Here is a 26,467-nt window from a genome sequence, read left to right as displayed (position 1 = left end):
GTTGGAGGCACGAGAGCGGGGCCCGAGAGGGCGCGCCCAGGGCGTATTGGCTGGGAGTACGGGGGCGGGGCTCCGAGGAGCGCGGGACGCGGTGGCGGTCATGGAGGGAACTGGTGCCTGTTTCCGCAAGGTGAGAGAGGGTGGGCGGTGTGAGGTGCTGGACTCGGGAGACACCCATGGGGTGGGGCAGTGAGCACACTACGGCCGCGCCCCACGCGTGACCCACGTGCCCGCTCTTCGCCCTCCGGGGCGGGCTTCCGCGGCCGGGCGGGAGACACTGGACAGACGTGGGCGCCGCGCCCGCAGAAACGCAGGGGAGCTCAGAAAGGAGCCCGGGCCGGCGCCCGCCGCTCGCGGCGGGGATCCGGTGGGACGTGCCCTAAGCCGCCTGGCGTAGGGCCCAGGTCCGCCCAGCTCGCTGGGACTGTCACGTCGCTGCACCGCCTGAAGCTCCCCCTGCCCGTTGCCTGTCCCGCGAGCCCGTGGTTCCGTCTCACCTGAGCCGAGCTGAAGCCCAGCTGCAGCTGCGTCTCCGGGCAGCGCCTGTTTGTCTCGGCTCGGTCGGGTGTGTGGGGGCGCGCTTCCTTAACCACACGCGGGGCAGTCAGGCACTGCTGTACGCGCTCGACGTGAACCCACCTAACGCACAGCCACCCTGGCAGATGGGCGCCGGCACTCGCGCCGCTTGACAGTGGAGAAACGGGGGCACAGCCGGCGTCTCGCCCTGCGCTCTGCGCCCGGTGAATGCGGCTGGCGCTGCGACTTGTGTGAGCCTCGCTCTGCTGCTCTGCCCTCCGGGGAGCGGAGCACGGAGCCCCTGAATCGGGAAGGCGCGCCTGGAGGAGGGCCTGCGGGCCTCGGAGACCTGGGCGGTTCTCTGCCGCGCCCCCTAGCCCCCACTGGGGGTCTCGGCCTTGCAGAGAGGCACGGGGCACTTCCCTCTAGCTCACCTTCTGCCTCAGTCCCCTTCTCTCCTTTGTCACCCAGGGCTGCGGCTCCGCCCCAGCCCAGAGGGGTTAATTGCCTAAAAGGCACAGTAGCCGAGGCAGGGGTGACCGAGCAGAGGGGCGGTGAGAATCCCGTCCCGACAGCTGGAGAGCGGAGCACAGGGCTGTGGAGCCCTCCAGCCAAGCGCCCTGGCCGAGCTGGGGTTGTGGTCACTGCCCACGAACAGGGCTCCCCGGGGAGGGAGGGGCAGAGGCGGAAGGCACCCGGGTCCCCTGCTCCCTTCCCGTCCTTGTCACTTCTTCGTTTGGGAGCCGCCACTCTTCGTTGGCGCTGACCCCTTTCGTTGCTGGGACGGTTCCCTGCAGCAGAGCCCGATGCAGCAGTGGGGCTGCTTCAGCTCCTCCTGGGGTCCGGGAGCACCGGGGGCAGGGAGCCTTCCTGGTAAGCAGCGAGGAGGGCCAGCAGGTGGCACCAAGCTCCAAGGTCACTGCTGGGAGGGTGAGGCTGCTGGGGCTTCCACTAGTGACCGGCGGTGAGCTCTTTCCCTTCTGAGCTCGGGCCCCGTCGGGGTCCACGTCACTCTGCTCCTGGGCCCTGAACTGCGCTGGGCGGAGTGGGCAGCCTCCCTCGGCTAAGGCCGGGGGCCGGGGGACCCAGCTCACCGGCCTTGCAGGACACCCAGTTTTGCCGACCTCCGGGGCGCCCACGACTACTGCCCTCCCGCCGCCGCCCCAGCACCCTGCTGGCCTCTGGCTCCCAGCCCCACTCCTGGCTGGCTGGCCCCACTTCCCCGTCCGCGCCCCGTGGGCATCTGTGCGCCCCTCATTCAGCCTGTCCCAAGCGGAGCTCCTGAGACCCTGGTCCCCAGGACCAATCTCCACCCGTAGCCCCATCCTCTGGGGGTTCAAGCCCCTGCCTTGAGTCTTGGCCCAGACCCTCTGTGTCCTGTCCGTGTCTGTCAGGACATCCTGAAAACACACCCAGGCTCTGTTCCCGGCCCCCGACCACCCCTTGGCCCAGCACTGCCGCTTCCACAGCGTCCATCCTGTCTTGGGCACCTCTAGTCTCGGGGAGGGACTGCGGGAGGAGCTGGCCTGGCTTGCAGCTCGGGGTCCACCGAGAGCCACGTGGTGGCAGCAGCGGTGTGGACAGACCTGCGGAGGGTCCCCGGGGAGGGCGGGGCCTCGGCCCAGGGGTGGGGTGAAGCAGGAGGCTGCCCCGGATGCCAGCAGGTGAGTTCCAAAGGGGAGGGCCGACCCGGGGCTGTGCCCACCGGCCCAGGGCCCGTGTTTACCCTCCGGGCCTGGAGGCGTGCACGCCAGGGCCCCACCCTGGGAGGCCCCAGGGGACAGAGTGTTGAGGCCACAAACCCCAGCCCCTTCCCATCCAGAACAGATGCCTAAGGAGGCTGTGGCCATCGGGTGGGTACGGGGCAGGCCTGGCGAGTCACCGTGTCCTGTCGGCCCCCCAGGAGCTGGTGAGCAAGCTGCTGCACCTGCACTTCAAGGACGACAAGACCAGAGGTGTGGGCGCCGGCCTGGGGGTGGGCGTGGTGGGCGGGGCCGCAGGCCCCACTGCGCGGGGACGGGCCAGGGAGGAGGTGGGGGGCAGGCAGCAGCCTGCGGCCAGGGCACGGCCGTGACCCGCCCCTCCACCTGCAGTCAGTGGGGACGCGCTGCTGCTCACGGCGGAGCTGCTGAAGGTCTTCGTTGTGGGTGAGCCGAGGGCCCTGGGCCCCGCTCGTGCTTCCTGTCCCGGCAGGGGGTCCAGGACATCTGCTGTCCCCACTTCCCCGTCTGCGCCCCGTGGGCCGCGCCCCTGGAACACTTCGGGTGACAGGGGTGGTGCCTCGGCCCCCTGAGCTGGCAGCACGGGCTGGGGAGGGGCTGGGCTGCGGTCCAGGGCAGTTGGGGGGAGGGGTGTCGAGCCCCCCCGTCGCCCGCCGCCCACTCCCCTCCCGTGTCGATGGCAGAGGCGGCCATCCGCAGCATCCGGCAGGCCCAGGCCGAGGACCTGCCCTGCGTGGATGTGGACCAGCTGGAGAAGGTGCTGCCTCAGCTGGTAGGTGGCCCGTCCGGCCCCGTGGGCGGGAGCAGGGCCTGGCGGGAAGAGCAGGTGTGAGGGGTGGGCGGTGCTCAGACGAGTGTCTCCTCCCCGCACAGCTCCTGGACTTCTAGGGCGCCCCCCTCGCCGGGCCACCTGTGCCCCCACAGCCCAGCCCCACGCCCGCAGGTCCGGGGCTCCTGGCTTCAGACAGCGACGAGGCCGCCGGTCCCCACGGTGCTCCGGGCCTGGTCCCAGCAGCATGCTGCTGTCCCTCACGCCCCCCGCCCTGCGGGTGACCGGACACAGAGGTGTGGCAGAAGCGGGGACTGTGACCTCTGCGAACAGGCTGAACTGTGCAGGCCGCCGCCGTCAAAGCCGTTGCGCTGCCCCCGAACCACATGCTACCCCCGAGGCTGAGAGCCGGCCCTCGCAGGGAGTGCAGGGCCAATAAACCGGAGCCGCCGCGCCCAGCAGTGCCTCCGTCTCGCCTCCGGTCCCCCAACGTCCAGCCGCTCAGAGCCCACTCTGCCCCCCGCCCCCCGCCCCGGTAGGACGAAGGCACGTGTGTTTGCCCTGCTCTGGTGGGGCCGCGAGGGGGAGCCCTCGTACACAGCCCCTCACCTGGAGACAGTGCTCCTGCTGCCAGGGGGCCGGGCTGCGGGGCTGCCCCTGGCCGGCAGGTGAGGCTGGGCCTGGGGGTCTGGCTGCCCTTGGATGCTCGGGGGCCCCCAGGGCCCAGCATCACCCCTAGGGCCTGGCCACGCCCCAGCCTCACCCTCCCCACCCGGCAGCGCCTGCCCCCTCCTCCAGAGGCTGCTTCCCGTGCCCAGGATGGGGAGCGCCCAAAGGGCTCCAGGCCCCATGACTGCAGACGCAAGTCACAGCAACTGCCCCTGCGGAGGACCGTCCGGGTGGCTCAGCAGCTGCCCCGCCGGCCAGCACCCCCACCCCCACGGGCAGCGTGGGCTGGGGGACAAGCCCTTCACCCCCTAACTTGGCCCCGAGGACCCCTTCCTGCACCCTTTCCCCGCCTCTGTCTCCCACCTTCCTCTCCCCACCCCCTCGGGAGTCTCCGGGCTTCAAAGCGCTGGGAGCATGTGGAAGTAATTAGACCTGAAGGGAGAGGCTGGCGACAAGTGCCAGAACCCGTGCCCCACCGCCACTTTGAAGTGCCTCCTCGCACTGGGGGGGGGGGGGGAACCCCCGGGCCAGGCCCTGCCAGCCCTGCGGGGGGAGGCACTTCCTCGGGGCCGGGGTGCCTGGAGGCCCTGCCCCTGAGACGTGTTCCCAGGAGGAGGGTGGTTAACGTGTCAGCTGGGGGAAGGCCAAGGGAGGCGGCAAAGGGGGGACACCTGTGCCCTCGTTACTGCGAACGAGGGCCTGTGAGCTGGGGGCCTGGCGGTCCCAGGGCTGGGGGCGGCTGAGGGCCTCGCTGGGGAGCTCTGGACGGGGGAGGGCAGCAGGGCGGAAGCCTGTGGGCTCTTCTCTGGAGAAGCAGGACCAGAGGGACTCGGGGAGGCTCCAGTCTTTATTTGAGTTGGGGTGGGGAGGGGTCCTGTCGCCGGCAGGGCGGGAACCTCTGGCTGGCAGCTCTCACCTCTTGCTGGCTGCAAGGAGACAGGCCAGGATGACCTGGGGGCCCTGGGCTCCTGCCCGGCAGCCCCTCCCGGTCTGCCCCCCACAGTACCTGGCAGCTTCAGCCACTTGGGCACCTTGCCCAGGTCCCTCCTCAAGGGCTGGGCCGGCCCGGGGCTGGGCTCGGGGGGCCCCAAGGCACCCTCCTGGGCAGCTGCCTCCGGCTCCAGGGGCGCGGGGTTCAACGCTGGCAGCGGGGACTGGGGCGGGGCGGCCCTGCACATGCACCTGGGGGAGGGTCCGAGGCACAGGGTTGCCGGCTCGGCAGCCGCGGACCCTCCCAGCCGCAGGCATGCTCCCCGACCCCCAGCCCTCACCTGGCTACCAGCGTGTCAGCCGCAGACGGGGCGATGGTGTGTTCCAGCAGCTTGGGGTCCAGGTAGAGGCCTGCGGGGGGCCCGGCTCACCCTCAGGCCACGGAGGACGAAGGGGACCACCCCCACCCCTGTGCTCTGGGAGGGGGCACCGCCCGGGCAGTTGGCTGCCCCGAAGCCCCGGGGAGCAGGTTCCCTTCCACGCCCGGAGGCAGCCCCGGCTCCAGGACGCGGGGCTGGTGGCGAGCAGGGGCCCCACTCACCTGCGGGCTCCTCGGCCCCGAAGTGCACCAGGGCAGCGGGGAACAGCTCTGCCTGCAGGGCGGGCAGGGGGGCTCAGGGCCGCGTGGGCGCTGTGGGTGGGGCCCAGCAGGGGGCGCTACGCTGCAGGGGCACACCAGCCCCTCCTGGCAGTGTGAGCCCCACCCAGCCCCCAGGGGCTCCTGCCCCTCTTTCGGCCCCAGGCCTCGAGCCAGCCCCGCTGGGTGTCTGAGCACAGAGCCCCAGGGCCCAGCCCAAGCACCAGCTGGTGAGGAAGCTCTCGCCCCCTGTGCGCTGGCCTTGCTGTCCCCGGCCCCCCCGCCCGGCCGCCACTGCCTGGTCCCAGGGTGCACCGAACACGGTGAAAGCAGTGCTAGGCCCAGATGCCCCACCCCAGCAGACTACAGCAGGCCCACAGGTCAGACCGACTGGCGGGGGTGCGGGCAAGGGGGACGCCAGGGGGGCCCCAGGGGGCAAGGGCAGCCACCAGCCCTTCCTGAGGGCGCCCTGGCCTCCCCTCCCCCAGCCTCACCGCCCGAAGCACACAGAGCTCGGGGTCTGCGGGGGTGGTCGGACGGGCCACCCGCGGGCTGAGGGGGGCCCAGACCCAGCAGGAGCAGCTGGGTGGGGAGTGGCCCAGGTCGGCCACCTGTGAGGGTGCCCGCCGACACCCTGAAAGCTGCACCCGGGCCCCTGACCGGGCTGGCGTGAAGCCCCTCCCTGCAGGCGGGCCCTGTTACCAGGAACCTCCCCCTCGGGGAGTCTCATCCGAGAGGGTGGCAGCGGGGACTGACCCCTCCTGCACAGGTGCGCGGTGTGTCGCGAGAAGCCCCCTTGGCGGGAGGCTGGGTTGTGGTGCAGACTCCGGGCCGTAGGGGCAGCCCCAGAGCCCCCACCCGCCCCTGTGCAGAGGACGGTGGCCGCGGCCCTGAAGCTGCCGAGGCTCCGTGCGCTCAGCCTGCGTGCAGGGGCCGCAGCTGCCAGCCCGCACTCACCTCCCTGCCCCCGGCTCCCGGCGCAGAGGTGGGGGAGTTGCCCAGAGGAGCGTCCAGGCCGGGCCGGGGAGTGCTGGGACCACCGCCACGGGTGAGCGACACGGGCGAGGGCCTCGGTGCCTGGAGACCCCCACTGCCGTGCCTGGGGCCAGCATTCCGTGGGGGGCGCTGCTCCAGGCCCCGGGCCAGTGGGAGGCACTGCCACGCCCTTCCTGGTGCGGCCGGGCCCTGCCCCTCGGGACCACCCGCACAGCTCGCCCACACGCTCCAAGCCCACCTGCTGGGGCTGGGCCCCCTGGGGGCCGTCGGGCTCACAGCCCCAAAGGAGCCCCCCGCTGGCCTGCATCCCGGGGACCCGACCGGACAGTGCCAGGAGAGCGGCACGGGCCACCAGGAGGCCCGAGGCAGGTCTGCCCTCGTCTCGGGCTGAGGGGTCCCGGGTTGTGGCAGGACCCCTTGAGGGTCCAGCACAAGGTGGTGGGCAGGGGCAGCACCAACCCCAGAGGGGGCTCGGGCCCAGGAGGCAGGTCTGATCTGGAGCACTGGGGGCCTCTGTGCCCCCTGACTGCGTCCCCAGACGCTCCTGGCCCGGCAGGCAGGCAGGCAGGGCGGCTGGGCTGCAGTCCCCTGCACCCGCCTAGAGCCATCCTCCCTCGCGGGACTCGGGGCGGGACTCGGGGGCAGCCCCTGGGCGGCCGGCAGCCAGCGCGCAGCCAGCCAGGGACATGAAAGCTTCCGCACGGCGCACCGAGGGCGGGCGGGGGCTTCCTCCCCGAGGCCCTGCCAGCTCTGGTCCCGGGCGGGCCGCCACCCCGCAGGGGCCCCGTGGCTCCAGGCCGAGCCGCCGATGAAAGGAGCCGGCTGCTGGTGGCCGGGGGCAGAGCGGGCAGGGGAGGCAGCCCCCGAGGCGCCTCCTGGGGGGAGGGTCCGGGAGCCGACGCCCACCCTCCCACAGCACCTCCGAGCCCAGCGCCGGCGGGGGAGACCCGGGCAGAACCCAGTGCCTGCGGGCCCCGGAGCTGCGGGCGGCCCCGCCGGGCTCCCGTCCACCCCGACTCCATGCTTTGGTGGACGTCCAGCTCTCCGCCTGGCCTCGCCCCGTCTCCCCACAGCCGGCAGCCCCAGCTCAGGCCTCGCAGGGCCTGCGGGCCACTTAACGAGGGCCGGCCTCTGCTAGCAATTAAAACGTCTGAGGAGGCTTTGAAGAGGGAGCCATTAGGCCCCGGGCCGGGGAGGCCCCAGGCTGCCCTCCCAGGCGAGAGGACGGGACATTCCTCGGGGCTCTGGAAGGCGGCCCAGAAGGCGCCAGATCAAGGCTCCGCGCCCTCACCGGGAGCCCTGGGGCCCACAGGGGCGTCAGGCGGGCGCTGAGCAAGCGGTGAAACAAAGAGAAGAAAGTGCCAGGTAGGTAAGCCAAAGACAGATCTTGAATGTAAGCGCTAATACGTCTGCAGCGATTGCTGCGGTAATCCTTGCGTAGGCTTCGCGGTGTGGCCTGGCCTTGACTTCAACTGCTATTGCCAGCTGTAATCCTTGACACGCCTTAAGACGAAGAGCTCACCTTTTGACACACATCCAACCATGCCTGAAAGTGAACTTGGGACATGTTGCCACGCACTGAACCTGCTTTTGCTTGCGGTGCCTGTATAGCAAATACTTGAAGAGGGTCATGTATTTATCCAGGTATTTTGGAGAAAATACTGCGGAGGGAGACACACATTTAGAAGTTGCCACTTGGCTTACTTCTTCGCTCCAGGAAAAAGCTGCCTTATGTCTGCTGCGGTAAATCCAAAGAGGGCTTGTGGTAAGATCTTATAGAAACCCTCGTGAACCCACTGCCACACCGCACTATCCACAGCTCAGATTGCTAAGATCAATGAATGAGTTTGTGGCAACTAGTGGACAAGCCAACGCTATCACGCCTGTTGATTTAGATGCTGCATGTGAAATAATCATAATGAAACCTGTCCAATGCCTCCTATCTTAAAGGTGGTTCTGAAACTATGAAAGCTAAGTAATAACTTAACAGGTGGTGTATGTTGGTTCTTGAAAAAGGCTTCTATTTAAACCCGCAGGCCTCACCACAGAGGGGAGAGCAAAAAGAGCTGTGACGCATGGCTGCCTGTGCCACGTGGCTGCACGGCTCTGCATGTGCTGCCTGCGATCAAGAAGCCATCCACCATCATCCACACAAGCCTTATGTCTGCAGCCGCCACCATGTCTTCTGGCAGCCTGGCTTCACGGTCACCTCGTCATTTGTCCACCCAGAGGCCTCATCAAACCTGGAAAAAGGGAAGATGAGCGTCCCCGAGACCACGGCTGCACTTGGCATGGACCACCCTCCCCCCCACAGAAACGCCCTTCCCTTTGCTTCTTGCCCTGCCCAGAGCTGGGGGCACTGGTTGCCCCCCTTCCTCCAGGTGAGTGGCAGCCCCAGGCCAGGGACTGCTCCGGGGGCCTCTGTCCAGGACAGGTGGGCGCGAGGGCACGTGGCACGCCCCGCCCCCCCCACATACCCTGTTGCTCCGAGCCGCCGCAGCCCTGCGGGAGCCAGGGGGCACTCGAAGGGGCCCCAGGGGCCCCGGATGCCCAGGGGTGGCCTCCTACCTGTCTCGCTGGGCCGGAAGAAGCCCTGCAGGACGTGGCGGTCAGGGAACAGCACCCTCAGGGCCACCTGGGAGGGACAAGCGCCGGGGTCAGCCCTGGCTGGGCCTCCCGGGGGTGGGGCCTCACCTGGGAGTGGGGCAGGGGCCGGGACTGGGGCCGGTGGAAGTGCCAGCGTCTCCTGCGGTCTGCTGACCCCCCCGGGGGGCTGGGTGTGAGGCCCTGTCGCGTGCCCACCACGTGGGTTCGTGAAGACACAGTGACCTCTGCTCCCTTGAGAAACCACACTGACTGGTCCTTTGCCAACCGAGGCTGGGCAGGGGCGGGGGGAGCATGGGCCTCCGCCCCCCAACCCCCCCCGTTACCTTGGGGTATCGCTCCAGCTTCTCCTTCGTCTGGGCCTCCCTGAAAGCCTTGGTCACCAAGGGGGCCTCCTCCAGGCGCTTCCTGTGGAGAGGGCGGGTGAAGGCCCGGGTCTCCCCGGCCAGAGGGGGACTCACAGGGACCCGCCAAGCCCGTACCCCACGGGGCTGCCGGGGGCTTGGGTGCCAGGGGCATGGGGGCATGGGGGCCGGGGGCCGGCAGCGGGGGCAGGGGGATGCCTGAGGGGCGGGGCGCACCCACCGCTCACTCTTGAGCTGGGCCAGGCGTCTCCGCACGTCGTCCACGGTCACCTCAAAGAACTCGTCCGGCAGCTCTGCCGGCCGGGCCTGTGGCAGCTCCTCCTGGTCGGGGTGGCACACCACGGGGTCCCGGGCCACCGGCTGCGGATGGGGGTGCACGGGTGAGGAGGGGCCGGCACCGGGCCGCTGCAGACCCCAGAGCCCAGCCCGGGGCCCGCCCGTCCGCCCGAGGCCAGGACCAGGTGGGGGGAGGAGAACAGGCTGCCCGGGAAGGGGCGCCCCCTCCTGGCCGCCCGCCCAGCGGCACCGACCTGGGACCCTCACTCCCCGGCCCCTGGCCCTGGGCTCTCCGCGCAGTCCCTGCTGGGGGCACTCGGGCACTGGGGGGAGCAGCAGCCCCTCGTTCACGTCCTGTCTCCGTGGGCACGCCTGCCACCAGGGCTCAGGGAGCAGTGGTCCGGTCGAGGCCACATCAGGGGCTCATGGGGGGGGCCAGGGGGAGTGGAGGCCCCCAAATTAGAGGTTTTTGCCGACCGCTGGCCCCCCCCCGCCAGGGGAGCGGCCTGGCCCCGCGTCTGCCCACCGTGGGGACACAGGAAGGGACGGCCTCGCTCCTGACTGGCAGCGGGATTGGTGGAAATGACAAGGCAGGGCCCGCCCTGCATGTGCTGCCTCTGGGGACAGTCCCTGCAGTGAGCAGGGACCCTCCGAGGCCTGCGCCGCCCAGGGGACAGTCTGGGGAAGCGTCCCCCCGGGCGGGGCCCTGCCCTCCCTCACCCAGGAGGGAGGGGCTGCTGAGGAGGCGCCCCTGCCCCGGCAGGGCCCCGCCCTCTGACCTCGGCAGGGCGGCCCCACCTCCGGTGTCTCCCCAGGACCCGGCGGGCTGGGCAGGCTCCGCTCCTGGGACACACTTCCCGGGTCGTCCCTTCCCACGGCCTGTCGCGCAGCCCGGCCACCAGCGCGCAAGGCCCAACTGCTGCCCTGGGGCGACCAGGCCCAGTCCATGCAGCGTTCGGGGGCCGCTCCCGCAGCCAGCGCACCTGCCAGGAGTGCCCAGGGCTGCCCTCCCCAGCCCGCAGTCCGGCTGGCCCTGCAGTCACCAAGCACACGGCCGTCACACCCCTCTCCAGTGCTCCCCGCGGGGGCAGGGCGGTGGGCTCCACGGAGAAGCCCCTCTGCCCGCGCAGCACCGAGGCGCGGGGACCGGGAAGGGCGGGCCGAGGGCCCTGGGGGCTGCCCCTTCAAACCCACAGCCTCCCTGCAGCCGCCTCAGGCGGTCTGTGCCAGAGCTTTTTATAACAAGTTGCCCGGCGCCGGCCGCCCCCCACAGCCGTGGCGCCTGCATTCCAGCAGGGCCGAGAGCGCCGGGCTCCCTGGGGGCAGGCGTGAGGGCAGGGCGGGCCTGCGTCGAGCCGGCAGCTCCAGGAGGAGGGTCCCGCCGAGCCGGCCTCGCCCACGGCCCCAGCCCCAGGACACAGCCTGGGGGACCCGAGGCCTCGCCGTCCGCCCGGCACCCCCAGGGACAGCAGGGTCCCGGGGCTGCTGGCCCGCCCTGGCCTCAGGCAGGCCCCGTCCCCCAGGGACTCCCAGACGGATGGGACGCGGGCGCCTGGGCCGGCAGGAAGCGCCACCGCGCCACCACCTGGGGACGAGGCGGAAGAAACCCGGAGGCTGCACGCCCTGGGCTTCCCGGGGGCGCGCGTCTCCCCCACCGAGGGTCGAGGGGAGAGGGCCGGGGAGGGTGGCTGAGCACGCCGTGCACCACGCACTGCCCCAGCCTGGCCTCAGCTGCCGTCCCCAGGCACCGGCAGACGCTGCGCAGGGCGGGCGTCGGAGGCGGGCGTACAGAGGTTTCCCGGTGGTCCTTGGAGGTCCAGGGCGAGACTCGGGGAAGGGCCACGGGCGCCCACCACGAAGGACAGCGCGTGCCCGAACCTTCCGTGCCAGGAGTGAGCTGCCGCGTGCCGGCCAGGGCCAGGCCCTGGGGTCCAGGAGGGGACCCCAAGTCGCACCTCACAGGGTGCCCAGGGCCACTGGTGGGCCTCGGGCTCTGAACGACGGAGCCCAGACCCTTCTCTGCACTGCTGACAGCTGACCTCTGCAGCCTGCATGTGCAGGTCCACGCAGCGGAGGGGCCTTCGCTGAGAGCGCGGTGTCACCCCACTGGTGACGGCTGCTGGCAGCCAGGTGACAGGGGCCAGTGGCCCGGGAGGCAAGTGGGAGGGACGGGAGCACCCTCCTCGGCCGACGTTCTCGGGGCCCGGGTGACGGCCCGCTCTGGACGAAGGCTGGGCCGTCGCCCAGGCCGTAGAGCGGCGGGGACCCGGGGACTGCTGCCAGCTGCAGACAGCCACCGGCGCCGTCGGAAAAGGGCCCCGAGGGGGACCCGAGGGAACAAGGCGGGAGAGCTCGGCCAGGCAACAGGCACAGCCGGGCTGGACGCGGAGGGGGCGAGGGGCCCCCAGCCCGGCGGCAGACACACTCCGGCAGCCGCCACACAAGTGGCTGGCAGCCCGCCTGGGCGCACGGGGCGCCCTCGTGTCAGAAGTGGTCGCTGAGGGTTCGTCTTCCTGACAGTAATTTTCCAGGACGCGATGACGCCCGGAGAAAGAATGTGGAAACCGTCTGGAGGTGACCTCAGCCCAGATTCCCGCTCCCTCGTGCCGCCCCGCCCCCCCCGCCCCGCCCCCGCAGCCAGGCTGCCCCCCAGACCGGGGCTGGGCGACCGGGAATGCGAAGCGTTTCCCCTTGAGGCTTGGAGCGGAACCCAGCCACCGCGCAGGGCCGCGGGCCAAGCCTCCCGAGGCGCCCCGGGAGCCAGCCGCCCCGGAGGGAACGCCACAGAGTGGACGCAGCAACAGTCCGCGCGGGCGGGACCGCCCGGACGCCCAGACCTCAGCACAGAGCTCTCGGAGGCACGGGCCCCCAGCCCCGGCCCCGCCAGGCCCGCCCACCTCTTCGGGCAGGAGGAGAACACGCTTCCTCAGCAGCACGCAGGGACACCCACAGGCTGGGTGGCGGGGCGCCCCGCTGGGGGTGAGGGGGGTGAACCCCCAAGGACTGAGGTCAGGTCAGGGTCTCCTCGCCCCCAGGCCCGACAGCTGCTCTCAGGGCGTGGGTCCTGCAGAGACCCCCTCAGGCCCAGTCAGGATGGGGGTCTGAGAACCTGGCCGCTGGGCATCCGTCACTCCCTGAAGCCCACCCCGGAGGAGACCCAGCAGGACAGGTGGCTGGAGGGCACCTGCCCGGCACTAGGCTCCAGGAACTGCGGCCCTGTCCTCGGACAGACCCCAGCAGGCTTTCCAGCCGAGGCTGCCCCGGACCCTGGCCCTGGGCCTGCTCTGGAGGGGTGTCACGGGCGGGCGCCTGGCCGAGAGGAGGGGGGCAGCTGGCCCCCGCCCGGCCCCCTGCCCATCGTGGGAACAGGATAAACAGAGGGAGGCTGCGCCCGCCCCAGACAGGGGACGGGGCAAGGGACGGAGGAAGAGCCCCGGTCCCGGTCTCTGGAGGGAGGGGACCGGGTGGGGGGCCCGCTGTCAGCGCCCGCCCCGCCCAGGGGACGGGGCTTTGATCAGGGACCCCGTGCCAGCTGCGTGGGGAGCGCCTGCGGGGACGGCCGCTTGCGTGCACAGAGCAGGGCGCGCCTCCCAGCCGGGGCGGGACTTCAAAGGGCAGGCCAGGGGCCGCCCGGCAGCCCCAGCCTCTCCCCGGCCCGTTCCGATGGCCAGTTAAACTACCTTCTAATAATTAACGTTCCGACATCAAAGGCAGGGGCCGCCGGGTCTGCAAACCATCCCGGGGCTCCGCCGAGGACCTGCCTGTATTTTATCCTGTCTCTTTCGGCTCTTTATTTAAATCCAAAAACCACACACAGGCAGAACGTTAATGGGAAACTTGGGAGCTCTTTTTGATTACTGAAGTGTACCTTTGAAGTTCCCCCAAAAGTTCTGCGTTGTTCCCTCCCCCCCTCCCCCAGCACTGGAAAGGGACACAAAGCAGACACCATGTGGCCGGCCGGCCCTCCGGGCGTGCGGCTGTCAGGGACAGGAGGCGCGAGGCGGGCGGGGGCCGCTCCGCCAGCAGCCAGCTGCCGGGTCCCCCAGATCAAAGGCAGCACCGCGGGCGGCTGGGCGGACCCCGCCTGCCTGGGGCCCAGGGTCAGCACTGGCGATGGATGCACTGGGGTCCTGGGCCCAACAGCACCCACCTACCGGGGGGAGGGGGGGCGCACAAGCCCAGGCCACCCCCAGATGCCCATGGGACCCTCAGCAGGTCCCCAAGAGAGGCGGAGAGCCAGGGCCTCCGGGGCCAGGGGGCCAGGGCCCACTTCATGTAACCTCTGCACCTTCAGGCTGGGAGAAAAAGGCAGCCAGCCCTGGCTGCCGTGTCCGCGCCAGACCCAGAGGCCCCCGGGGGGAAGAGCACGCCCGGAGGGAATCCGGCCCCCCAGCACCCGCTCAACCCACCACATTGGCTGATTCTGGACCCAGGGGACGGAGACTGGGACTGGGGGGTGCACACCAGTTTCTGACCTGGCCCAGAGCTTGGCGTAGGAGCCAGCAGCATCCCCCGGGGGCTGGGGCCCCCCAGGATAAACGCTCATGGAACTCAGCACTGCTTTGCGCCCCTCCCCCGCCCCCCCCCCCCGAAGTCCACTCAGCAAGGAGCACCAACGTGTCGTGGTGTGGGGAGGAGTGAGCCCAGCCACCTGCCCTCTGCAGGGTTCCACTCCACAGCCGAGCCCGCCCGGACCCCCCCGCCGGACAGGCACAGGCGCCCCGACCCTCCCGCCTCCCCAGGTGGCTGACCTGGAGGCAGAACTAGGAAGGGGCTCCCGGGCGGACGGGAGGTGGGCGGGCGGCGTCGGCCCCGGGAGCCAAACTGACGCGGGAGTTCCCGTGACCGACGGCGCGGCCGGAGAGGGGTGCACGGGCCGGCCGGGCGGGGGACTGCCTCGCCACGCAAGGGTGCTGAGGGAGGGGAGAGGCGCAGGGCGGTCTCGGCGAAGGAAACGCAGTTGGTACAGCTCAACCGAAAAAAAAAAAATCTCAGAAAACTCAGACTGAAACCTCAACTCCGTGAAAGCTTCCCACAGCTCAGCCCCCCCCAGAGAAGCCGCAGGCTGACCCCGCAGGACCGGGGTCGGGACAGGGGCGCCCACGGGGGGGGGGCGGTTTGTGCAGAGAAGGGAGCGAAGGAGCCGGCGGGGCCGCCGCGGAGACCGGAAGCTGCCCGAAGTGACGTCAGAGACGTGACGCCAGAGACGCGCGGAGGCGACCCCCCCACCCCGGGCCAGGCCCCCGGCCCCCCTGGGCTGCTCCGAGCGACTCCCCCCACCCCGGAGCACCCCGCCCCGCCCCCCGGCAGGGTGGTCCGGGGAGGGAAGCCGGTGTCGGCGGTGGGACCCCCTGCACCCACCGCCGTCGAGGACGGGCATGCGTGTGAGCGCGCGCACCCTGCGGGGGCGGGGCGGGCCTGAGCACCGGGCCGAGGCAGCGGCCGAGTCCCAGGGCGACGCCCACCCACGCCTGCGGCCTTGGGGGCTGCAAAGGGGACGGCGTGTGGCCCGGGCGGCGAGCCAGGCTGGCACCACCGAAAGGCCTCTCCTGGTGTTCGCAATGCTTAGGGTCGGCCGCCAGCCAGAGGCTGAGCGGAGGCCCGCGGAGCGGGACTCGGGGGCACAGCCCAGGGGACCACACCCGGGGGCGCAGTGAGCCCTCCCTGACAACAGGCGGGGGTCTCTGAGCCTCCGAGGAAGCAGTCCGGGGGACAGGCCCCCACCCCCCGGGGCCGACGGCGACAACGCTGCCTGTTCCCAAAGACGCCGGGGGCGCTGTCAGGGAGCCCCAGCTGCAGAGTCCCAGAGGTGCTCCGAGGGGACAATTCGGCATCGCCCCCGGGGAGAGAGCCGGTCTCACGGGCGGCCCCTGCCTGTCCTCCCTCTGGGCAGCTCTGGCCGCGGCAGGACCAGCCCGACCCGCGGAGGGCCGGCAGCGCCTGGGGGGCAGTGCCTCAGAGCACTGACAGGTCCCTGGAGCACTGGGGGGTCCCGAGGCCTGCAGAGCGTGCTCCCTGACCCGTTCCCGCCCGCTCAGCACGGCCCACGCGCAGGGCACTCCGGTGGGTCGGCGCAGGCGGGTGTGAGACGAGGGGACAGGTGAGCACTGAGGGAGCCAGAGAGGCGCGAAGACTGACCCGACCCGACTGGAGAGAGGTGGCTCGGTGCTGCTGCAGAGCCGGCCGGACGCCCGGACGGCAGCCGCCTGTGCACCGGAGCTGGGCGGGGGGAGGGTGGCAGCTGGGGCCCGCGGGCTCGGACACTTCGTCACAGGCCTGCAAGCTGCAGGGCCAGGGGTGCGGTACGGTCAGGAGGAAGGACTCCCATGCCCAGCTCACTGCTTACCGGCTCTGGGTCTGGCTCCGGCTCCGGCTCTGGCGGGGGCCTCGACTTCTTTGGCTTGGAGGGGCCCCCGGGGCTGGAGAAGGACTTGGGCAGCCTAGGCGACGGTGGACACCGTGCAGACCCACAGGGGCCCCCCAGGCGCTGCCCCCACCCTGAGAAAGGCACGAAGGGGGCGGGCGGGGGCTCCCTGGAGGTCGGCTTTGCCGGGGTGTCTGCAGGCTTCGGGCCCGTACTGTCCACGGGGCCAGCCCCCGAGGCGGCCGCTCCGTCCTGCCGGCTCACGTCGCCCCGGCTGAGCCCCTCGGAGTCCCAGGGGAGCAGCGGGCTGCTGGCCACCTGCTGGGCTGGCAAGGCAGCGGCCGGGCTGGCCGGGCTCCTGCTCTGGGAGACCCCAGGCTGCGGCCCGGTGGCAGAGTCGTTCGGCCGCATGGCAAACCTGTGGGCCAGACGGGGGTGAAGCTCAGCATGGGGCCTTGGTGTCCACAGCCCCGCCCACCCCATGCCCCGCCCACAGGGCCCCACCCCTTTCCCTTGAGACCCCACTTCCCCCACCACACGAGGCCCCGAGGCCCCGCCTCACCTGAGGATGGCACTGCCCCCGGTGAGGCCCAGCGACTGCAGCGTCGTGCTCTGCAGGGCAGCTCTTCCAGCCACCTGCGCGGGGAAGATGGGACGGGTGGGCCCCAGCTACCCCCGGCCCCTCGCTGGCCCAGGGGAGACACCAAGGTCCTGCCCACGGCCACACCCCCTCTGCCTGGGCGCTGATGCGGCCCAGCCGGCACCCGAGGCCCGGGCAGGCAGGCTCGGGCCTGGGTTGGCCACACGTGGCCGAGTGACCAGTCCTCTGAGGGCTGCAGTGACCACGACGGCCCTTGTTTGGGCCCAGGCGCCCATCTCCTCCTGGGGATGACAGGCCCCTTCCTCCAGCAGCCTGGGACCCCTCCCCCTTCGCAGCCCCGGGGGCCTGTCTCCCCCACACCGGGGCCTCCCACGGCCCCTCGGGGACAGTGGCCGCCCCAGGCCAGGGAAGGGCACCCCGCCAGGGCCCAAACAAAAAGCCCCTGTGTGCCAGGGGACCCAGCGCCAGGAGGGTCCCCGTCACGGGCAGGCGGGCGGGGACAGGCAGCGCCTCTGCCTGGCGGGGCCCGCAGCACGCTGGCCTCGGTTTTGAAAAACATCAAAAAGGAGCAAAGCAAATATTTATTAAAATGAAACCACTCTTGTGGCTCTTGGGCTGGGAGCGGAGCTGAGAAAACAAACAGGGCGGCTCCGGGGGCGGCTGCCGCGGAGCCGGGCCCTGCTTTTTCCACGGAACACACCGCCCTTCAGAGCCGCCCGCCCGCCGCCGCCGCCGCTTTGAAGGCGGGCCGGGCGGGTGCGCGTTCCAGAGTGGAAACCGGGCCGGGCGGGCCAGCGGGTGGGGCCCCAGCGCCTACCTCGTCCCTCATGTACACGCAGACCGGGCTGGCCTCCCACGGCTGCTCCAGACACGCCCTGCGGGGGGAGGGGGGGGGGCGTCACAGGCGGCCTCCGGCGTGCGGCGGGCCGTGCTCTCGAGAGGGCACCCGCACCCCGCTGCCCCCGCCGAGGGGAGGGGACCCCACTGCGGGCCATCAGCACACGGCCCGGGGTCTCCGCTGGCCTCGGCCTCCGGGCTCGGTGCAGGGAGGACACAGAGCAGAGGACAAGCAGCCGCCGCCACCTCCCAGGCGAGACCCGTGTCACTGACAAGTGTGCCCAGGGTCAGCCAAGCGCAAGGCCCAGGGGCCGCGACCTGGGCCACCCTCCAGGAAGGTCGCCGACCCCAGCAGTGCCAGGAGCATCTCGGGGCACAAATCTGCTGAGTGACCCTCTGCCCAGACCCGTAGGCAGTGCTGGGGCGGACGGGCCGGTCTCCCCCAGGAGCCTCGCGCTAGGCCAGCGCCTGCGACCTGCACCCGGGGCGGGAGGCCCGAAGGGCGGTGTGACCGTGTCCAGGCGTCTACGTGGTCACGCAGGACGGGGCCACACAGCGCGCTCTCCAGGGCCTCCGACGTCCCGTCACCAACGAGCAAGGAAAGCGAAGCGGAAGGCTTGGCTGGGGGGGTCGGGGGGGGGGGACCCTGGTGCACGGGGCCGTCTGAGACCCTCGGCCCTGAGGGGCCGGGGGGCAGACGGGCGGGAAGCCCCAGGGACACAGCACGGAACCCCGAGGAGGGCCGGAGCGGCCGCTGGAGGCACAGCTGGGCAGGCGCGCAGGCCGGCGGGAGGGCGGGTGCACACTCACACACACACACTCACGTGCACATGCACACCACCACCAGTTCACGCCACGCAGGCCCGCCGACCACCAGCGGACGGGCTGCAGCCGGGGCCAGCACTGGAGCCCGCGGGCGGGCTCACCCCCGCAGCCCCTGACGGGGAGGGGTGGGCGGGACCCTCCCCTGCAGAGCGGCCCGGGGCTGCGCCCGCAGGGCAGGAGGCCCAGGCGACCTCGGGGCACGCGGCTCACGCCCGCGTGGACGCGGCGGGGCCAGAGGCCGCCGGAGTCGGGCTGCCGGGAACCAGAGGCGGCAGGGGCCCTGGCTGCCGGCAGCCGCGGCTGCGCCCTCCGTGTGGCTCTGGCGTGGGTTCTGCCCACGTCTGTCGTTTGCGTGTAGCTTTTGCTTGCGTGCGGCGGGCCGAGCTGGGACCCACAGTCCAGAGCCAGCTGAAGGGGGTGGGGGCCCCTGGGGAGGTGCGCCCGGCCCCGGCCCAAGCCCTGGACCCACCAACCTGGCTGCGCCCCCGAGGTCCCCGCAGGAAGTGGGAGACCCAGGCTGACAGCCTCAACCACAGCAACAGCAACAGCGGGTCTGGCCGGGGGCCCGGCTCCCCAGGACCCAGTGACCCCAGGCCTCCTCGAATACACGAGCCCCCAACCTGCCAGAGCGACGGCCAGTCCCAGTCCCTCCGCCCCCCCCCGCCCCCGGGACCCAGCGCCAGCGGGACCACAAATCACAACCAGGGCCGAGAGCCGCTCGCCTCCTGCCCTCGGAGGCCTGTGGACATCAAACGCCGGCCCGGCTTTGAAGTGCAGCTCCTCCGGAGGGATCGGGTTCCCAGCAGGGCCGCGGGCGACGCCTGTGCGCACGCGAGGGCGGGCGGGGCGGCCGCAATCACTTCCAGACCGCCCGGCCGATCCGCAGGCTCCCCGGCCGCCCGGGGCACCGCGGCTGATCAGGGAGCGGCCCCTCGCTGGCCACCTCGCCGCCCCCCCCACCGTCTCGTCTCCAAGGGGCCCCGCGAGCTGGACTCAAGACGGGACCCCGGACCAGGGCGTGATGCAGAGCTCCGCAGGGCGCCCGCCTGCCGCCCTCCCCAGACAGCACCCGGCCTGGCCCGGTGGGGCAGTGCCCGCCGCGGTCTCGCTCCATCGGCCAGTCGGACAAGAGCCCTGGTCGGGCAAGGGCAGTGGGGACAGCCAGGCAGGGCCCACAGGATGCTGGTGGCTTTACCCCTGCTGCCCCCACAGGAGCGGGCTACGACCCACCCACCACCCCCAGGCCGGCTGGGGGCAGGCCGAGTGTCTGGAGCCCCTTCAGTCCGTCCGCCCTGGCCTGACCGAGTCGCGGTACCACACGCCCCAGGCCAGAACCACAAGAGCCAGTCCGCACCCCCAGGGGTGACTCCAGGCTCAGAGGGGCCCCCGCCCCCACTGCAGGCCCCCCTGGAGCGAGGCCGCACCCCGGAGGCCAGGCGGCGCCCACCCACACTGCACAGCAACAAGCTCAGGGGAGCAAGGCGGCCGGCCCCCCCCTCCAGGGCAGGCAGCGCGGGGGCAGCTGCAAGGGGAAGTGGCCTCGGCCTGCGAGCTCCGAGAGGACGCCCGGGCTGCCCCGAGGGCTGCGGACGGACACCCTGCCCCAGCGCGAGCCCAGGAGAGGCACCCACACAGCCCACCCGGCCCAGCCAGGCGCACTCCAGGCCCCGGGTTTGCCCTCGGCAGGACAGGCAGCAGGCAGCACGGACTCTGAGCTGCGGCGTGGCTCTGACCTCGGGCTGGGAGCCGAGGCCCAGGGCCGTGGGGGAGACCTGCCTCGGGGCGGCCCTCCCTGCGGCAGACGCCCGAGGGGTGGACCACCGGCCCAGGCCAGTGCCCACCGAGGCAGCTACCGGCCCCCCGTGGGCCCCAAGCTGGGGCTCGCGGGCCAGCCAAGGGGGCGTCTGCTCCAGGAGAGACGCCCCACCACAAAGGGTGCAGAAAAACACCTGATTTTTCCTGTGAGTACGTGTTTGCAGGGTAACATCCTGGATACACTGCGCCAAGTCGATCAAATTCCTGACGTTAACTGTCCGTTTCTGCTCTCCTGGGCCGTGGCCGCCAGAGAACTCTCAGCGACCCCCGAGCAGCCCGCACGTGCTCCCCTGGTTCCTGCCGCGACCTGCACGCCTCTGGCCCTGGGGCGCTGGCCTCTCCCCCAAGCGCTCCCTGAGAAAAGCCAGCTCCTTGCTCGTCCCACCTTGCGGGGATCCAAAGTCCCAGGCCCCGCCCCCCCCCAGCAGCCGACCGGGTGCCTGGCCAGGGCTCCGGGGCTGAGGCCGGTGAGCTCCGCCCAACAGCAGGCCCGAGGAGAGGCCGGGCTCAGGGGCCTCTCGAGCTGGAACTTGGCGACGCCTCTAGCTGTGGGCCCAGCAACTCTGCCCCCAGAATTTCCCCCTAGGGAAGAACTGGGGGGGGGGTGCGCGCAGACCCGCGCTGTCTGCACCCCGGTGGACGGACCCGGGGCCTGGGCGCGCACAGGAGCAGCCCCCACGCAACCGGCCCGCAGAGCCGGGGGGCCGGCGCCGAGGGAGTTTCTGGGGAGACGCGTGACTGACTCGTAAGCAAGACGCACTCGGGACAACACTCCCGGGTCACTGACAACTCACGTCCACGCAGCCGTCCAGCCCGCCGGCGTGGGACCTCCTGCCGTCGCCGACTCCCCCCCCACTCAGAGAGCCGTCTCCGTGCCCCTGAACTGGCCCCTGAACTGGGCAGCTCAGAAGGCAGCCCGCTCTGCAGGGCTCTCCCGAACCACGGGTGCCCCCCCCCCCAGGGAGTCTTCACCGGACTCCTCCCCACCTGCACCCGAGGGACCAGGCCCCACGGCGAGCAGGCTCTCCCCGCGTGGGGCTCTCACCAACTCCGCAGCAGGGGGTCCCCGGGTGGCTGTGGCCAGCGCCCCGGGGTCCCTGCCCCGTCAGCTGAGGTCTTCCCGGCCCCTCCCAGGAGGGCGGCCCCATCCCGCGGGGCCTCGTCCCTGTCTGCGGTTTACTCCGCACGAGTGGGGCGCAGCCTGACACCCCGAGGTCCCTTCTCCGGCGGGGAGGCTCCCATCTCGCCGGCCAGAGACTGACGCGCACCCACCACCGTGGAGAGTAACTTCCTTTTCAGACCTGAGCCACCCTCCCGGTCAGGGTGTCACACCTCGGACACCGGTCCGCCGAGGGGCCCAGGGCCAGCTGCAGCGACACGCTGCCCACACCCAGCACCTACCGGCACGGCTGACCCCGCCGCCGCCGGCCCGTCCCTGAGCCAGGTCTGTGGCTCCCCGACGGCTGGGGCCGGAGCCCACGCCCGACACTCACCGGGTCTCTGCGAAGTGGCTGAGAAGCTCCCAGAGTGTCTGGCCGGAACAGAAAGTGTCCTGCAGCCTGGAGCCATCGTCCAGCTGCAGAGCGATGCGCACCTGGGGGACAGCGAGACTGAGTCGGGGGGGGCCGAGTCGCCCTGCTCCCGGGGCCTTGGGATGGGGGGCCTGGGGCGGGGGGCACCACGGCAGGCCGGCGCTGCCCCCTGCACACTCTGCATGTTGCTGTACCTCCAGCTGCCGGGTTTGGGGGCACGTGGCCATGCAGCCAGGAAAAACAAATGCATCTCATTTTGTGAACTTTTCCCTGTTACCGGATACAATGTTTCCGCGCGTTAGCCCGTTTGTAACGATCGTGCCCCCAAAGTGGGACCCAAGCCTAAAACCCGGAAGAGGAAAAACTCCCTCTGCCCCCTCCCCCGAGCGACAGCGCACCTGAGCTCACCCGAGCTCACTGCCCTGGGGGCGGACGGCCAACCTCAAGCACCCCCTGGACCCCCGCTGTGGCCCGGCCTGTTTCTCCTTTTTAGATTTTTTAAAAAATTGTATTTGAGCCCGGGCTCAAGAGGCTCAGCGGACTGAGTGCCAACCTGCACACTGAAAGGTCACCGGTTCAATTCCCAGTCAGGGCACAGGCCTGGGCTGCGGCCAAGTCCCTGGTTGGGGACGAGCAAGAGGCAACTAATAGATTTTTCTCTCCCTCCCTCCCCCTCCCTAAAAATAAATACATACGTGCATACACACATCTTTTTAAAAACTTGCAGAAAGAGAGAGAGACAACAAACTCTTGTCTGCTCATCCACGCACTCACTGGCTGAGTCCTGGATGTGCCCTGAGCGGGGATCGAACCTGCAACCTTGGCACACGGGACGGCACTTCGCCCCACCGGGCACCCAGCCGGGGCTGCCCCTTTCTCTGAGTCACAGCGAGGCCTGCTGCCGCCGCCAAGGGCGTCCGTCTCGAGGGCGCACTGACGTGAAGCCCCGGAACGAAGGGGGAGCTGCCCCCCGTGACAGGCGTCATCTCCCGAGGCCCTCGAGGGACGTCAGGGCTCCCCCCACGAGAAAGGCCGAGCACCGCGGTCGTGACGCAGCGGGAGGCACTGGGGTCAGCACCCTCGGCCTGCCTGCTGCGGGCGCCGTCTCCCTGGGGGCGCAGGCGGCACGGCAGTCACGGGGCGAGGGCCATGGGCATTGCGGGGGGCACTCCCCGCGGCCGGCCTCCTGATCTCTGGGGCCTCTGGATGCCGACCCGGCGGACGGCTGGGGGCCCAGACGGGACAGAGGAGACCGCCCCACGGCCTCTCCACCCTCTGCAGGCTCTGGCACTGGTGACAGCTTTGTGACCGGAACTGGGGGGCTGGGAGCTGCTGCCCACCCTCTGAGGGGGCCACAGAGCGACTGACCCCTGATGGTGACTCACCACCAAGGACACACCCCCACCCCAACCGCCACAGTGGGAGGTGGCTCTGCCTGACCCCGGGAAGGCGGTTTGCCTGTAGGACGCACCCCGCCCAGCCCCCACTGCCGGCCTGTGTGGCGCCCGCAGTCCACAGCCTGCCAGGGGGGCCGGGGGCAGCGGCACCACCGCCCCGCCCCGGGCACCTACCGTGTTCTCGGGCCCCTCGCGGCTGCGGGAGGCGGGCACCATCTCCAGCTTGGCGTTGTTGGGCAGGTTGGCGAACCTCCACTGCAGGGAGAGGTCAAGCACGCTCCTCTGAAACCTGCAACGCAGAGCACGGCCCCCAGCTGCCCGCGGGGCCCGGCACGGCCCGTCGGTGCCATCTGAGGCACCCGGGCCAGGGGCCCGCAGCTGCCGGGACCGGCACACACCGGCGTGTGCTCCTGGCGACGGCGCGCCGTCCAGAGGGAAGAGCCAGGAGCGAGCGGGCCAGCTGGGGGGGGAGGGGGCGGCGCAGGGCTGGAGAAGCCACCTGAGCAGGGCTCCAACCCGGTCGGGAGGCAAGGGCTCCAGAGCCGGGGGTCAAACTCACGTTCACTGGGGGCCACAGCAGCCTTGCGGGGGCCCTCGAAGGGCCGAGCGCAGTTTTAGGACTGTGTACGTGCAACTGCTCCGTAACCAGGGGCAAGGAGTGCGGTGCTGCCGCCGGGTAGAAACAAGGTGCTGGGCAGATACAACAAGGTGGAGGGCCGGATTCGGCCTTCCTAGGGATGGGAGGGGACCCCGGGGCCCTGGCCTGCCTGCGGGTCACTACGGGCGGCCGCCACCCAGGGCCACGCGCCGCCCCCTTCACAGCGAGAGGCTTGGGTGAGAAGAGCCAGCAGGCGGCCGAAGCTAGAGCTGGGGCCACGGCGGGCTCCCGGGAGGAGCGGTGAGACGCAGGAGGGGCGGGCAGAGCCCGCCTCAACCGTGGGCCAGGGTCGGGGGTCAGGCCCAGCGGCCTCCGAGCCTTCCTGACCCTGGCCCCTCTCCTCCCACCCCACCCCCCAGCTCCCAGGACCCCCACGAGAACCACCATCGTCCACCCTGCGGACCACCGGGTCCGAGAAGAGCTCTGCCCTCGGTGCCTGGCAAAGCCCCGGCACCACGCGGCCGCGAGCGTGAGGGGCACGGAGAGTGGGTCACCGCGCTCATGAGCGGGGGGGGGGCTCATGGCGCTCACTGGTCCAGCCTGAGCTCCACTTCTAACGGGAGCTCAGGGAGAGGCCAGGGCACCGGCGAGACCGCGTGAGACCGGGGCAGAGTGGTCACCGGCGGCCTGCAGGCCAGCACCCGCTGGGAACAAGGTGGTTTTCTGAACACAGGAGCTTGTAAGGCGCAGGCCTTCAGACGTGTGAGGAAGAGGCACTCTGACACCAGGCCAGAGGCTCGCACAACTTCCACTCCCCGTGCGAGAGCCCAGTGCGAGCCGGGACGTGGGCCGGAGGCAGGGGAGGGTCGCACGCACGCACGCCTGCCGAGGCTGCCCTCCCTGGCAGGGGCGGCGCTTTGCAACCAATTACAGCTGACCCCTGAACACCCAAGGGGCTGAGGCGCCACTGCGTCACCCGCGGTGCAGGCCTCCCCCCACGTCCCCACGACCCCTTCCTCGCGCCCTCAGAGCCCCGGGAACCGCACAGCCAAGTGCCCCACAGCCCTGCGCAGTGGGTGGATGGCGTGGTGGCCCCTACAAAGATCTGACCCCGCATCCTGACCCCACGACTCAGGACAGTGACCTCGTCTGGACAGGGGGACTCTGCAGCTGTGACTGAGTTAGGGATCTGGAGACTATGTCATCCCAGATCAGACAGGTGCTCGTGAGAGAGAGAAGGGGAGAAACAGACGAGCAGAAGCCACGTTAGGAGAAGGCAGGGGTGTGGGCGATGTGGCCACAAGCCCAGGGATGTCTGGAGCCACCAGGAGGTGGATCCGGCGGGAAGCATCCTCCCCTGAACCTCAGGAGAGCCAGCCCTGCAACACCTTGCGTGAGCCTCCTGGCACCCAGAACTGAGAGAAGACAGACTTCTGCGGCTTTAAGCTCCTGGGCAGGCCCTAGGGGTGGGGTGGGGACGGACGAGAACGGAAGCCTGGCCAGAGCAAACTCACTTCAGGTCGTATTCCCTGGGGTTGAAGTCCTGCCGCCGGCACGTGTCCTCCAGAACCTGGGGGCGGGGCGAGAGAGAGGCCGTGAGCTCGGCGCTGGCCAGGGGGCGGGGCTGACAGGCGCAGTGGCACAGAGGCGGCAGGAGGTCTCCCAGGGGGCTGGCTGGCTCTGCTGGACAAAGCCTAGTAAAGCCACGGGAGGGACTGCCCACTCCACCGCTCCGTGTGCCTCATTCACGAGCTCCCGCTCTCGGTCCTCTCCTCCCTGGGCCTGGCTGGTCAGCCCAGCTCTGCTGGGCCGTCTCCAGGCCAGTCCCCGCAGGCCATCACAAGGCATCTCCCTACACACACTCCAGACCCCTCCCCCACTCACGGGGAACGAGGTCCAAAGCTGCCCCTTTGCCCGCAGCGCTCCGCCCTTCTCCCCAAGAGCCGACACCACACTGCCAGCTGGAGCGGGTCCTGCATGCAGAGGCCCCCCACCCCACCCGGGGGGCCCCTCCGGCAGACCCTGGTGTGCGCACTGTCCCCTCCACAGCAGGGACCAGGAAACATTTCTAATGTGATGGATTCGGGGTCAACCAGCTGCCCGGTGCAAGTGCAGCAACTGACTCAGCAAGACAGTTTCCAGGCACAAAAGCCGGCACACCCAGCCGTGCGAACACCGGCCAGGGGACCCGCCAGCATGGGGACACGGGCCGGGGGCCCCGGAGGCTAGCTCCGGCGCGCCGTGGATTCGGCGAGGGGTGCAGACGTGCCGAACCTCGCCAGTCTGACCCCCCAGCCCTAGACACGCAGGGACCTGGGAGTTCAGGAACCCAGCGCGGAAGTGGGCGGGCCCTACCGCCTGCAGGCCGCTCATTGGGTGCCTAGGGCCCCGCCCCGGCCCCGCCCCCGCCCCCCCGGAGCCAACCGCGGAAGCCCGCCGGGCGCGGCGCCCCCCCGCTCTCGCCCCCCGCCCGGTGTTCCCCGCCCGCCGCCCACGGCCGCACCTGCAGGAGCACGGTGCTCGGCGTCACCTTCACCGTGTGGCGCCGCCCGTTTGGGGCCAGCACGGACACCGCGGAGCCCCCGCCGCCTGCCGGGGCCGCCATGTTCCGCTCACGTGACCCGTCGCCGCCGGCTCAGCTTCAAACAACTTTATCGGTAACAGCCCGGACAGACAGCCACGCGGCCGCGGGGCGGGGCCGGCGTGCGCTTCCGGACACGCCCGGGCCCCGCCCCCGCCCGAGCCCCACCCGATGTCCCGGCCCCGCCCCCTGTCCTGGCTGCGGAGGGAACTGGAGCGCATGCTCACCCCAACCGTCCAGCGGGCCGTGCTCGCACCGCCGCGTGGCCCCGACGGCAAGAAGAGGAAGGCTGTGCGGGACGCAAGCGCCCCGAGGCCTGGACTCCCCAGTGGTCCCCTTCTGGGCCACTGCGCTCCGGCCTGTCCTGGGTCCCATTCGCCCTGCGATCGAGGCCCCTCCACTACAGCGCCCAGCCCCCCTGTCCCTGCTCTTTC

General features: G+C 71.0%; 2 protein-coding genes across 4 annotated transcripts; one reads left to right on the top strand and one right to left on the bottom strand.

Annotated features, from left to right (window-relative positions):
• Positions 1–52: 52 nt before the first annotated feature.
• On the top strand, positions 53–3,464 carry CENPX (centromere protein X). Of its 3 annotated transcripts, none has more exons than XM_045837006.1 (5): positions 53–130; positions 2,420–2,471; positions 2,610–2,663; positions 2,921–3,009; positions 3,111–3,464. In XM_045837006.1, exons 1-5 carry the CDS (start codon positions 101–103, stop codon positions 3,123–3,125), a joined length of 240 nt encoding a protein of 79 aa, XP_045692962.1. In that variant the 5' UTR covers positions 53–100; the 3' UTR covers positions 3,126–3,464. The 3 variants fall into 3 exon arrangements, with proteins under 3 accessions (XP_045692962.1, XP_045692960.1, XP_045692961.1); XM_045837004.1 differs by having other exon boundaries at positions 89–130; positions 2,339–2,471; XM_045837005.1 differs by lacking the exon at positions 2,610–2,663 and having other exon boundaries at positions 89–130; positions 2,339–2,471.
• A 1,040-nt stretch (positions 3,465–4,504) lies between these two features.
• ASPSCR1 (ASPSCR1 tether for SLC2A4, UBX domain containing) lies at positions 4,505–26,108 on the bottom strand. Its single transcript, XM_045836764.1, has 16 exons — positions 25,956–26,108; positions 24,967–25,022; positions 23,029–23,143; positions 21,419–21,519; positions 17,266–17,323; positions 16,410–16,483; positions 15,830–16,265; positions 9,428–9,567; positions 9,169–9,250; positions 8,716–8,873; positions 8,416–8,481; positions 6,200–6,654; positions 5,207–5,278; positions 4,947–5,016; positions 4,682–4,857; positions 4,505–4,601 (listed from the first exon to the last, which is right to left on the bottom strand). The coding sequence occupies exons 1-16, from the start codon at positions 26,055–26,057 to the stop codon at positions 4,588–4,590; spliced, it is 2,175 nt and encodes a 724-aa protein (XP_045692720.1). The 5' UTR covers positions 26,058–26,108; the 3' UTR covers positions 4,505–4,587.
• Between the last annotated feature and the right edge of the window lie 359 nt (positions 26,109–26,467).

Source organism: Phyllostomus hastatus, unplaced genomic scaffold, assembly GCF_019186645.2.
Source record: "Phyllostomus hastatus isolate PE091 unplaced genomic scaffold, TTU_PhHast_1.1 phas_contig_210, whole genome shotgun sequence".
In the NCBI taxonomy this organism is placed as follows: Eukaryota; Metazoa; Chordata; class Mammalia; order Chiroptera; family Phyllostomidae; genus Phyllostomus; species Phyllostomus hastatus.
The sequence above is the reverse complement of the archived record's forward strand: the minus strand, read 5'-3'. Positions and strand labels throughout refer to the sequence as shown.